Genomic DNA, 13,334 nt, shown 5'->3' with positions numbered 1-13,334 from the left:
TTCCCCCCTCCAAAAAGCTAATAATAATAAAATATTGTTTTGAAGGAAGCCATTTTAGTAACTTGGTGGGTCAGTAAAGTGGTAGTGTCAGAAGTCAGGCTGCAAAGGATTGAAAAGTGAGTGGGTGATGAGGAAGTGAAGGCAGATGGTTTTTCCTAGGAATCTGGCCATGAAAGGAGAAATACAAGATGAGAACTAAAAGGATGGCAGGGACGAATGATGGTTTTTGTTTGGATATTTTTTGGGGAGGCAAGTGGCAATTATGTTGTAGGGCGAAGAACCTGTATATCTAAGAGACTGAAGATGGGCATGAAAGGAATGGTCAGTGTCCAGAACCCCTAGAGGAGAGGGGAGGACACTGGGTAACTAATAAGCTTAGTACTGGAAGGTGGAGAAAAGCAGAGGGTTGCCACTTCCTCAAAGACAGGGATAAAGGAGAGGTGGATGGTGAAGACAGGGTGAGGTTTGGGGGTAGGAAGAATGGCTTCTATTCCCTCCAAGTAGGACATTCGCCGAGTTGAAAGAGAGAAGAGGTTTAGAAGGGCCACTGGGGTGAGGTGGGGGTGGAGGGTCAGGGTGATAGACTATCAAGAAAAGAAATTGTGTTGTATCGACTGAGAGCCGTTAAGATGAGATCACACGAACTGTGGCATATTCAGTCATCGTGGTAGTGTGACTTCCTCCAGCACCATTTGGCAGCTTGGCAGATGGGCCATCAAAGAGACCCATTCAGCCTCTCCTCAGTTCTCACTTCTCTGCCACGATGCAGATTCTGATAGCTACAGAGGTCAGCCACATGGAGTGTGGGAAGGTGGGGATAATCATGACTAATATGTTAACAGAGTATCACCATCTAAAAGATGCAGGAGTAAGTGGCCATTAGACAATAACAAAGTCCAAGTGCGTAAGCTGTAAGACAAGCACATTCCTCACCCTGAACAAGTTTTTGGTCACCATGTACAATCTACATACCAAAGTCATGTATTCTATGCCAACTTACAAAGGGCAAGGGAATGGAAAACACAAAGACTCACTCTCAGCTGCTTTGAAAAGGAAAGAACCTACTATCTCCGGGGGGGGAAAGACTGTATGGTTCCAGCATTGTCGATCCAAACAGAACCACAGTATGCTCTCAGTGGTTTTCTTAAGCACCCCCTACCTGAAGCCTGAATCCCCACCCTGCAATCTAGCTTCCCACCTCTTCATTCAAATGAAAGAGCCTTCTCCAATGATCCCTTAGTTGCCAAATCTAATGGCCTTTCCTCAATCCTTCTTGGCTTCTCTGCAGATCACGTTCTTCTCCTGCATTCCTTCTCTTGTCTAGGTTTTCCTGATACTACCTCCTGACTCTCCACCTATCAGGCTGAGCACTTCTCAGTCTCTTTTGATGGTTCACCATCTGTCTCACTCCCACCATGTGTGACTCAAGCTTTCTCCACAGCTCTGGTCTTTTGATCAGGAATGCTTGGAAGTCCTCAATTTCCTTAAAGGTTCACTGTCCCGTTAAAGCATTCGACTCAGTTTTATTGGGTAACTTATTCTTGGCTTAGAGTCAAGGCCCTGTGATACTACACCACTCTGGGGCAAACTATTTCAACATATGCTGGTGGGTCTGCCTGCCTCAGGTCTCTCCCCACTCTAATCCATCCTCCATTCAGCCACCAAAGTTGTTTTCCTAAAACAAAGGTCCTACCATGTCACCTCCCTAACTCAATAAACCCCAATGACTCCCTATCACCTCCAGAATCAAATACAACATCCTCTGGTGTTAAATGCCCTTCATAACTTAGCCCCTCCTACTTTCCAATCTTCTTATACCTTACTACCCTCCCCCCCACTTTATACTTTTCAATCCAGTGACACTGGCCTCCCTTAGTGTTCCTCTCCAACAAAACACTTCACCTCTCAGTCTCAGGCATTTTCCCTGTCTGTCCTCCATTCCTAGAATGCAGTCCTCCTCATCTCTACCTACTGCCTTCCTTGGGTTCCTTTAAGTCCCAATTGAAATCCCATCTTTTACAGGAAGCCTTTCTAAACCCCTCTTAATTCCAGAGCCTTTTCTCTTAATTATTTACTATTGGGCCTGTAGATGGCTCGTTCACACATATTTATCTCAGGGCAGAACTGTCCTCTGCCCTTTTTAAAAAAAATCTTCAGGGCCTATCACAGTGCCCAGCACATAAGAGGTGCTTAATAAATGCTTCCTGACCCACAGCCCATATTCTCTGGATTCTAGAATATCATATTCCAAGCTCTCCTCTCCAATGTGGTGGCTGTTAAATCATGTGCAATTCTCACCTGTGGCTCTTCAGGGCCCTGAAAACTTTCTTTCTAGCTGCTTGCAACATGTTTTCTTTAAACTGGAAACTTTGAATTTTAGCTATGATGTTCCTTGGAGTTTTAATTCTGAAATGTCATTCAGGAAGCAACTGGATTCTTTCTATGTCCACTTTGCCCTCTGGTTCCAACAAAATCTGAGCAGGTTTTTTTGTTTTACTTTGCTTTTATTTTTCAAAATTTCTCGAAACAATGTCTAGGCTTTTTTTTCATCATAGCATGCAGACAGACCAATGTTTCTTATATTTTTTTTCTCCTTGACCTTTTCTCCAAGTCACTCGTCTTCTGCTCTATCTTATATGTTCTTCTATTTTTTTTCAACCATTTGACTTCTTTTTAATATTTCTTTTACCTCGTGGAGTCATTGTCTTTCTATTTGGTCCTTTCTAACTTTCAGGGATTTTGTTGCCTGGACAAGATTTTGCGTCTCCTCTAACAAGCTGTTAGTTCTCTTTTCAATTCTTTCTTCTACAGCTCTCACTTTTTTTCCAAAAAATCTTTAAAACTCTTATTACAAAATTCTTGCTCCTTTTCTTCCAGGAATTCTGGTTGAGTTTGTGTGCCCAAGCTTTAATATTTCTGAGACTTTGCTTGTAGATGTTTTAGAGTCATTCTCTTCTCCTGGAAGAAGACTGCTGGACTCAGCCCCATCAGCCAGTTGGAAAACTTTGTTGGTTCAGAATGACAGAAGTGTGGCCTCCCCTTTGCTCTGAGATTTCTGTCCCAGTTATTCCTCTACAGGCTGGGTTAGAGCCCAAGAAGTTGGGCCCTGCTCTGCCACAATACTACTGCTTTTGCTGCTAGCTTCTGAACTTTCTCCTTTCTTCCTTCACAGCTCAAGGCCTCCTTACTCAGGATGCTAATCTCTTGGGTAATGAGTAACAAAGGTACCAGCTCATACCTGCCGCCAACTGCAGTGCCCCAATATGAGTCTGGGGGTACCTGGTATAGATTGTGTTCTGCCTCTTGTCCTGGTACACAGCCTCTCCTCGGGTGCTGGAATGCTCCATGGGGGGGGCGTGCTCTTGGCCCATCCCTAACCTCGGTCTATCTCCCTATGGCCAGTTGGGTCAGACAACTGCCTCAGCATGACATCTTCCTGTATTTTCTCAAGTTTTCTACATCTGTTTGGAAGCACTTGTGGAAAGCAGCTCACTGAACTGCATTCTAATTCTGCCATCTTGGCTCCACTGTCACTTCTTCTAACTGTGAATGCCCCCAGTGCTCTGTCCTGGGAGCATTCTCTTTCATCTCTGTATCACTTACTTGTTGATCTCCATGGCTCCTCTCAGTTCAATTAGCATCTCCATGCCGATGATTCCACATCCAGTCTCTGCTGAGCACTAATGGCCAGGTGGACTTCTCCACTCTAGCCCCTTAACAAACTGTAAGATTTTGTCTGCTGTGCTCTAGCATGTCAACCTGAGATTACTGAGTGCAAGACCAACATACTGGCTTCTTGAGAAATTCTCCACATGAAACACACAAATGAATATTATCTGCAAAGAGACCTTTCTGGGGCATGATTTCAAGCAGCAAGCCATTATCCAGTCAAACTCATGCATCTTGTTTTGAATGCTGGTGATGAACTTCTCTGAGAAAGAAGGATCAACTGACTAAACTTGGGAAGGAAGATCCAGCCTTCAAAAGCTATTCTGAGCTGTGTAACTCACTCCAGCCACAGCTCTGGAAAAAATCCATTTACATGATGATAAAGTTGACACTCCCGTTAAGGGATGATTATTCTCATCTTTCGTGACTACCCCCTATAATATTTGTTGTTGTTCAGTTGTTTCAGTTCTGTCTGAGTCTTCCTGACTCCAATTGGGGTGTCTTGACAAAGATACTGGAGTGGTTTGCCATTTCCTTCTCCAGCTCATTTTAGAGATGAGGAAACTGAGGCAAACAGGGTGAACTGATTTGCTTGAGGCTAAATTTGAACTCAAGAAGATGAGTCCTCCTAACTGCAGCCTTGGTGCTCTACCAACCGTACCACCTAACTGTCCAAACCTCTATAATAATTTACTATTATAAAGTCAGAATTCTAAATGTCACTCACTCTTCCTGAAAGATAACCCAAATGCAGCAATTAGGAGGCAGATGCTGGTAACAGCAGCATCTGTTCAATCCTTTGCTCTTAAAATCTTTCATGCAAAGGGAACATTCAACTCCAGGGTCTCTTTTTGTCAACAGTTCACTCAACAGAGCTACACAACAGTAGACTGGGCCTCGATGTAGACCACCTCCACCTTACACCAGCTGCAGTCAGACAGTCCTGAGAAGCAGAAGCAGCTGCTAGTGCTGTTAACACAAGACAGGACCAGCATCTCACAGATACAGCTGCCACAGAAGACATCCGAGATGTTGACTGGAAGCAAGAGAGCCGGGGAGCAACAGAATGGGCACACCAGTCAGGCACCCTGGGACACATCTCCGATAAGCAAGCGGGATTCAATTCACAAAAAAATTCAGTTTACAGTTACATCTGTTACGAGGCTTCTCTATATGTAATTCTCCACTTTGGAAGGGTCCCTGGAGGCCATCTAGTCCAGTTCAAACCTGAAAACAAATTCCCTCTGTAAAACCCCAATGGTTCCCCCAGTCTCTGCTACAAGATCTCCAGGGTGGGGGAGCCTGCCACCTTCCCAAGTCAGACCCTTCTACTTCTGGATCCCTCTTATCCCAGTTCTGCCCTTGGGGGTAAAATAGAATGAGGCTCCACAGGACAGCCAGTCCTTCAGGGAAATCCACTTTCCCACTTTCTGCAGGTTATAGAAGAGCATACAAGTAGATATTTCTCCTCAAGCCCAACAGCACAAATAACATGTGCTGACTAGATGACAAATTCCTTTTTTCTTCCGAGAGCCCAAAAATCAGGAGGAGATCATTTCTAGGCTACCTTTTCCTTCACTAATTCTTCTATCCTTCAATATTCTCTCATTGTTTCTAACTCTGGAAGCCAAGACAAATCTTGTTCTGGAATGTTAGCAACCAGCCAGTGAACGCACAAAACTTTTTTCTTAAAAGCCACTTTGATTCTCTATAAAGAGGACAGTGGAGGTCTGCAAAATGTGGCAACAGACGTTCTCAGTTTTAATGTGGATCCTTGCTGCCTCCTAGCAATAGACAAGGATAAAAACCACAATCTCCAAAACGGTTTTTAATATTTGAAAAACAGGTTTTGGTTCCTCTTCTCCAAAAAGAAGTTCATCAGGAGCACTGTTCCTTTGTCCTCTGTGGAACTCCTGAAAAAGATGCTGAGTGAGTCCAACTCAAACTTGATTACGTCCAGAAGGAAAACATTTGTGATGAGCAGAAGAGAAGTTACAAAAGCAAAGTATTCCTCAGGCTCAAGTGTTACTTCAATAAGGAGAGCTTTGTATCTCTAGAACAACACTCAAAAACCCATTTACTGGTTAGTTCTGTGGGAGGAAAGCAAATGGGGCTGCCCAAATGCATGGAACTCACCCAACTCAGTACCCCAGCATCCCTCCAGGGGTCTCAAATGTCATCCCCGAGACTGGCCCTGGACTGGGGGAGATGGCCCAAAGGCACCTACCTTGTGCAAGGGCAGCACGAGGAATGCCCCGCCCCCGCTCGCTTCTACGATGATGGCGACAAATCGGGGGTTGACAGCACAAAAGGAGCTATCCCAGGTGACTCGGGAAACCCGGATGTCATCATAGCACTGGTCATTTTTCACAGCCTGGCCAAACACGTGCCTGAACTTGCTCTGCCGTACCACTCGCCTCATGGTGTCTGTGAAGGAAGAACAGGGGGTGCATTGGTCAGTCGGCACCCCTGGAGTGCCAGGGAGAGGAGAGGAAAGGAGAAAAGAGAGCAGGTAGAGGGAAAAGGAAAAGGAGAGGAAGAGAAGAAAGGTGAAGCAAGAGGGAAGAGGAGAGAAAGGAGGAGAAAAGGGGGAGGGGGAAGAGAAGGGAGGGCCCGAATCTTTCTGTACTCCCACAAACTGCTCAATTTGCCACCTGACCTTTCTTCAGTAGAACATGCAAAGAATAAGCCAGGGAAAGTCATCTAGAAATGAGCATTTTCCAAAACGGAATTCAGAAAACTCATCAGAAATACCACTCTAGAGAACATCAAAGAGAGGAAGGAAAGTGAGGCAACCTGAGAACCAGAAGGTGGAGATGTCTGTGGCTCTCCCCTCCACCACACCCTAAGCCAGCTCTCAGAGAGCCAGGGCTCCTTCCCCACGTTTCTGAGCACCTCCTATATGGGCCTAGCAGTGTGCTCAAAGTGTTGGAGGACAGAGATGGGCATAATACATAGGACCCTGCTCTAAAGAGCTTAGGGTGAATCAGGAAGAAAAAACAGAAGCATGAAAAAACGAAGAGCCCCCAAAGTCTGGATTCAGAGGCTATGGAAGTTCAAAACTACAAAGAGCCGGGACAGCGTTGGGTGGCACAAGACTAGAACCGAATCTTGAATGACTAGACAAAGAAGGGCCTAAATCTTCACTTCCCTAGCTGCTGGTCAAAACCAGTCATTCCTCCTTTACTGGCTAGAATAAAATGAAGAGACAGAAAGGCTTACACAGGAGATGGGCTGATGAGAAATCAAAAACAAAATTAATTTTAAAAAAATATGAAATTAAAATTCTCAGTCTAATCACTCTCATCCCTCCCTCACCCCTATGAAGGGACAAGGGGAGGTATTTGCCTGTTGACAAGAGAAAGTAAAGACAATAGCAGAGTTTTAAAACGTACACTTGGGAGGTCTTCGGATTCTCTTTCTAGATTTTTCAGTAGATTGCCACAAACCCACCCCTAAAGCAGACCGGATACGTCCACCCAAGCCTCAGTGTCTCAATTCAGAGTCATGCGTAAAAGCAGGCCCTCTCCAGCTCGGGTGGCATGCAGCTGGGTTGCAGCCACAGATATGTGGGCTGGGAGCCAAACATCTGTTTTTTTCAGTCCACTTGCTGCCAGGATTTTACAGTTGCCTACAGTGACCATCAATTTTAAGTACTTGGTAGAGATGATAGAGCAGTTAGGTGGTGCTACAATGGACAGTGTCAGGCCTGGAGTCAGGAAAACTCCTCTTCCTGAGTTCAAATCTGGACTTAGATACTTCCCAGCTGTGTGACCCTGGGCAAGTCACTTTATCCTGATTGTCTCAGTTTCTTCATCTGTAAAATGATCTGGAGAAGGAAATGGCAAACCACTCCAGTAATCTCTACCAAGAAAACTCCAAACAGGGTCACAAAAAGTTGGACACAACTGAAAACAATGAAAAGATGATAGTCAATTGTAGGCTTAAATATGGTCAAAAATTACTTCTAATAAAAAGCAGTGCTGAAATACAGTTAAATGAATGAGTGAAACAGACTGGCTTCCAGGAAGCCAGAATTTGCATAGATCCACACACTCCAACTCCAGGTGGTGCAGGGCAAGAGTCAGTTCTGAGCTGCTGTGGCCTTCTGCCTTCCATGAGGGCAGGTATGTCCCCAGAGCATAGAAGGAGGGATGTCTTTGGTCCCTTCCAACTTCCCTATCTATGACCTATACAGACAGGTGCCCTTAGATTTCATCCCCCTTTCACAACCTTCCTCAGGTTTCTCAACTACAGAAAGCCTTCCCCAAAGAGCTAATTAACAAACAGGTCTGGTATTAAAGACCTGAAACAGGCCTGGGGTTCTCTGGTCACCAGCTCCTTCATTAATCAGGTGAGATGTTGGATGGCCATCAGCATTCTGTTGCATTTGCTACTTCACAGTGGTTACCCTTACAGAAGAGGCCCTCTCCCACAACACAAGATAACAAAGGACGGCTGGCACAATGACAAGTCAGAAATGACAGGTCCTCTCCCCCAGGACAAATACGCAGGCCAGTTTCCAGTTATTGGTGAGCATCACACCTCAGTGTTCAGAGGACCCTGGGGTCTCCTGAGGATTCAGTGCAGTCAATAATGAGGGACACAATGAGTTGGCTTGGGCCACATAAGAACTACCAGAGAATGACAATCACTGAAAGGCTGAAGGAGAAAACGGCCCCTGCTGAGGAAGGGGTCAGCAGCACTGTGTCCACACAGGGAAGGCAGGAGGACTGGGGTCCTTCACCAAGCCTGGGGCAACAGCAATGGGAATGGAGTAAGGCAGTAACTTTCAAGGAAAAGAAAACTGTCCCATATTGGGAGCTATCCGGGCGTGTGTGTGGCGACCAGGAGTGCTCCCCACTCCCTTCCCTACCCGCCAGCTCATGCTGGAACTTCCCCCCTTTGAAAAAATCCAGTTCAAAATCTTGAGCTGCAAGTGTTGCTCACCAGGAAACTCCCCCAAAGCAGCAGGGCCATGCAACGAACTACTCGAACCTGTTTCCCCAAACTTAAACCCTAATTTTAAAAGAAAGCGTCACAAATAGGAAACAAAACACTCTGAATACAGAAAGCTGGCAGATCTGGGGATGTGACAGAACCATTTCACCCACACAAGCTAATGTTCTGGGTAATTACAACAGCACTCTCGATTTGCAATTTTCCAGGCACTGCCCCAAACTTCAAATCGTCCAACTCATTCTTTCTATGTCTTTCTATTCAATTTCTGTTTTCTTTTCAGAAGAGATTGAAAAAAGGTCGCCCTCATTTTTACCAATTAATTTAAATTAAGAATCTTCATTCAATCTAAAGAATGGTAAAAAGTACATACTAGGGTCGCCTACCCCCACTCTGTTCTCTATAGGAATCTTGTACATTAAACACCAGCTGTAGAGATTTACTAGCACCAATTTCCATATCAAAGAGAATGATACTTGGCTTTGGATCAAGGCCATCTTGCTTTGGCTCTTCTCCAGGAAAAAAGAAAAAAACAGCAAAGATAAGCGAGTTGTAATAAGACCACTAATGAAAGGTCATTAATATGGTGGTCAAGATAACTAAAAGAAAACTTTGCTTTGAAAAAAGGAGGTTTTTTTTTAATTTAAGGTGATACAGAAAGCCAAGGAGATTAGTACTGAGTATCCAGGAACTACCCATTTCAAATCAGCAGATAATCTGTCCCTATGTTGCGGTCAGATAAATTGTTTTTAATCTAAAAGTTTATTACTAGTCTCTTTAAGTGATTAGGAACTGTGGATGTAAACAAAATGAAAAGGACTAACCATTTTTTACATAATAGGGGCCACAGTGTCCAAATGACAAAGGACTCTACCTTTACACACTACTACAAACTACTTTTTGTGTGATTTAAAGCTGTCTTGCAATAGCTATTTCTTTTAGGAAGTGTCTCAAGACAGGCCTTTTTCATTTCAGGGACACTTTGCACTCCTTTCCATACATTTCAGGAGATCCAGGAAAGATAGAGCTCCAGCACACAGAGCCGGGAAACTCAGGGATTAGCTTGGTCCAACTCACTCCTCAGAGGCCAAGAAGAGGGAAGTGACTGGCCTGAGGTCACAAAGCTGGTGCCCAGCAAAGCTGATACCAGGTTATCTGCACCTCCTATCGCAGCCCAAGCCAAGTTAAATGAGGAGCCCTTACTTTACACACTGGGGTCCATGTACTTGGCTTGTTTAAATACCTTGATAATTGCATTTCAAGATAGTCAGTTTCCTTTGTAATCCCATGTATTTTATTCTGGGGCACTGACAGCCAGAGGTGTTCAGGGCACAGAAAAAAAAAGGTTCCCAACCATGCCTTTAGGAGAACAAATGGGGGCAAGACACTGGTTTGTCTTCTTTTAAATGGCAACAAAGAAACTGAAAACACCTGGATAAATGCCTGTGTATCTAACTTCCTTCTCTACTTTCATCAAGGATCAGAAAAATAGCCACAGTTTTGCCAATTTTCCTGTAACAAAATGGAGCCATCTAAAGATTCAAACAGATGTACTTCTGGGGCTTTGAGAGCTTGCAGGCTGTTTATGCCAGAGGAAATGCATCCTGCTAGGAACACATACAGGAAAACCCCTCCACTAATGGCAAAATCCTGCTTGGCATCCGTGTGATTATTCCAAGGGTTCAATTATTCAGAAGCACACAGCAGCAGGCTAAAAGGAGTGACTGGGCCAACAGTTACATTAGGTAAACCCCAAATTGCCTAAAGAGGACAAAATTGCTATTCCCTTCTTAAAAGACAAGCAAGACTCGATCCCTCAATTATAAAACACTTTTAAAAATCAAGGCTTAGTTTTGCATACCCAGAGCAAGTGTGAATAAACACAGAAAAACTGAAGATTTTGTGTGTTATTTAGTCAAGAAGTAAAGAACACGAGGATTCGGTATATTTTGCAATATTTTTAAAGCATTTGCAAAGGACTGGAAGTAAGAAAGACCTGGGTTTGATCTCAACCTCAGACAGGTACGGCCAGAGCTGTGTGGCCCTGGGCAAACAAAGCCTTTAACTTCTCCCAGGCTCAGTTTCCCTCATCTGTACAATGAGAATAGGAATGGCACTTTCAACCAGCATCTGGGGTGCTGAGGCTCAAGTGAGTTAACATATAAAAAATGCTTTGTAAACTTCAGTGCTAAACAATGTGAAACAGCTATTATTCCATTATCATATCTGAGCTTGGGAACCCTGTCAGGTAGTCAATGTCCTGATCCCCATTATTCAAATACAGAAACTACAACCCAGAAGTGCAGTGAAACCCAAGAGTTCTTGGCACCATCGAGCAGAACCAGAGCCAAAGCATGGAAGTTCCAAGGTGGCAGATTTTGGCTCAACAAGGAACACACTGAATCCCAGAACATAAGATTTGGAAGACCTGAGAGCCCCACAGTGTAACCCGTAGCTCAAAGAGAAATCCGATGACAACAGTCTGGAGAAAAGGCTCTTCCTGAAAATGTGAAAAAGAAAGGAATGGACATTCCCTCCTTCCAGAGGCAGCCCACTGCACTTGCCCCCAGCTCTAAGCTGTCTGTCAGGAGGTCGTTCTTGACCTTCAGTCCAAGTGGATCACTTTGTGACTTGTTACCACGAGCCCCCAAAAGAAGCAAACTTGTCAAGGGAAAATCTCATCTTGCAGCATCCAATCAGCCTCATCTGTGCCTTCAGGCCCTTGGACTTGGAAGGCAGAGAGCCCCTTAGTCCCCAGGACAGACTTCTCAGCACTTCCTCATTGCCCATGGGCTGCATGCACTTTGGATTTACTTGAGGTCTCTTCCTCCACTCTCAGTTTTCTTCTGTGTGTGGTATAGTCAGCCCCAACTGTAAGCGCCCAGAGGGCAAGGACTGTCTTCCTTTTTCTTATTTGTATGCCCGGTGCACAGAGCCAGGCACAAGTAGACATTTATATGTTTATTGACTTATACTACTATCCGGGACAAAGCAAATCAACAAGCATTTATTAGGTACCTTTGGTGTACAAATAAGAAAAAGACAGTCCTAGCCTTCAGTGGGAGAAACAAGAGACAGGACAAAGTGGAGAAAATCAGCAAAGAGAAGGTCCGGGCGTGAAGGGGACCAGAGAAACCGAACAAACCTAATCCTTTGTCCATGTAACAGTCCTTCAAATATTTAAAGATCTATTTCATGTTCTTCCAGTAGGTTCCCATCCAGCAGAGACTCAAGGCCCTTCAATTCTGCAAGCTTTTTAGGTGTATACATGGGCAGTAGGGAGCTACAGACAAGCAAACCCTGCCCTGGAGACCTTCCTCACTCTCCTAAACTGTGGCACTCCAGAAAGCTTCTACCCATCAGAGATGTACAACAATGGGGGGGCGGGAGGGAGAGACCTCCAAGTCTCCAGAGGTGTAGAAACAGCCTGAATGACTCACTACTTAATCCCAGGGGACAGAAACGGAACTGAGATTTAAGTGGGAGGTTGGGCTAGGTGGCCAGCCAACATCTCAAAATGCCTGGAAGGCAAATCTCCTAAAGCCAGTAAGAAAAGTAAATTTATTAAATGTAAACAACAAAGTCAAAGAAAAATGTATTTATTTACAAAGGTGGAATTTTAAATATGTTAAGACTAAATACATTAAGATTATTCCATGTGGCTAGGTGTGGTAGCATAGGATAGTAATCCCCTACCAGAAAGGCTCAGGAATTGGGGTGGGGGTGGAAGTGCCCCCCTCCTGCCAGGGAGTGGTAAAGCGGCCAGTTTTTCAAGTCAAACAATAATCTAAGAGTACCCTCTCCCCCTTCTCTCCTCTCTTCCCCTAACCCCTGTACTTCAGAAGACCCAAACTTAGAAAAAATAAAAAGATCATAGAAAATGATAAACTTTATTTTAAAAAAAAGTTTTATTTAAAAAACAAACAACACTGTTTCTTCCCAATGACCTTTCCCAAAACCCTACCTAGTACGGTATTAAGTCTCTATAGTGCAACAAAACAAATCAATGCATCTCTCATGTCTTAAGATGGGATTGATTACTTCCTTCAGGACCTCTGGAGAGAGGCCTGGATGCCAGTTTCTCCAATCAGCCCTCTGAAGTCAAATGGGATCATAGCACTCACTGGAGTTTTGAAATCTTCCAATGTTATTCTCCTTTATGGTTTTCCCAGTCACCATGTAAATCAGGGTTCTGAACATGGTAGCCCTGAGGTTAGCTGAAAAATATTTTGGTAACTATTTCTAAGTTACAAGAATTTTTTTTATAATGTGCATTTAAAAACCTTCTGCCTTCCAGCCCAGCAGGGTAATGGGGACCACAATACACAAAAGGGTAAGGAATCCTCAGTATAAACTGTTGTCTTGGTTCTACTTACTTTAAACTGCATCGTTTCAAATTCTCCCAAGCTACTCTGAACTCCTGATAGTCATTCATTTACCAGTTTGGTCATTCCCCAAATGATGGACACCTGCTTTGCTATTGGCATTCTCCTAAAAGCAGGCCCTTTTCTTCTGCCCCTGAGTGGCTCTGCAGGGAGGTCTTGCCAATAGTAGTACCTTGGTAGTGCTGGGTTAACACATACGCAGTGTAGCAATTATTTTCTTATATTCTAAAATAAAAATCTTGCCAAAGAGCATCTCCATCCAAACAGACGTGGAAATCATGGATGACTGACTGCCTGACAGACACTGGGACTGAAAAAGCT

General features: G+C 44.2%; 1 protein-coding gene across 1 annotated transcript in view; it reads right to left on the bottom strand.

Moving 5' to 3' along the window:
- The window catches only part of CORO1C (coronin 1C), a 544,511-nt gene that overhangs the window by 47,856 nt on the left and 483,321 nt on the right, over nucleotides 1-13,334 (bottom strand). The window contains exon 3 of the mRNA XM_069081521.1: nucleotides 5,897-6,096. Coding sequence (XP_068937622.1) covers nucleotides 5,897-6,091 — 195 coding nt within the window. The 5' untranslated portion in view covers nucleotides 6,092-6,096. The remainder of the gene's footprint in view (nucleotides 1-5,896; nucleotides 6,097-13,334) is intronic.

Source organism: Petaurus breviceps, unplaced genomic scaffold (genome assembly GCF_028583685.1).
Source record: "Petaurus breviceps papuanus isolate PSGF00001 unplaced genomic scaffold, PetGlider_PUasm1.0 99, whole genome shotgun sequence".
In the NCBI taxonomy this organism is placed as follows: Eukaryota; Metazoa; Chordata; class Mammalia; order Diprotodontia; family Petauridae; genus Petaurus; species Petaurus breviceps.
The sequence above is the reverse complement of the archived record's forward strand: the minus strand, read 5'-3'. Positions and strand labels throughout refer to the sequence as shown.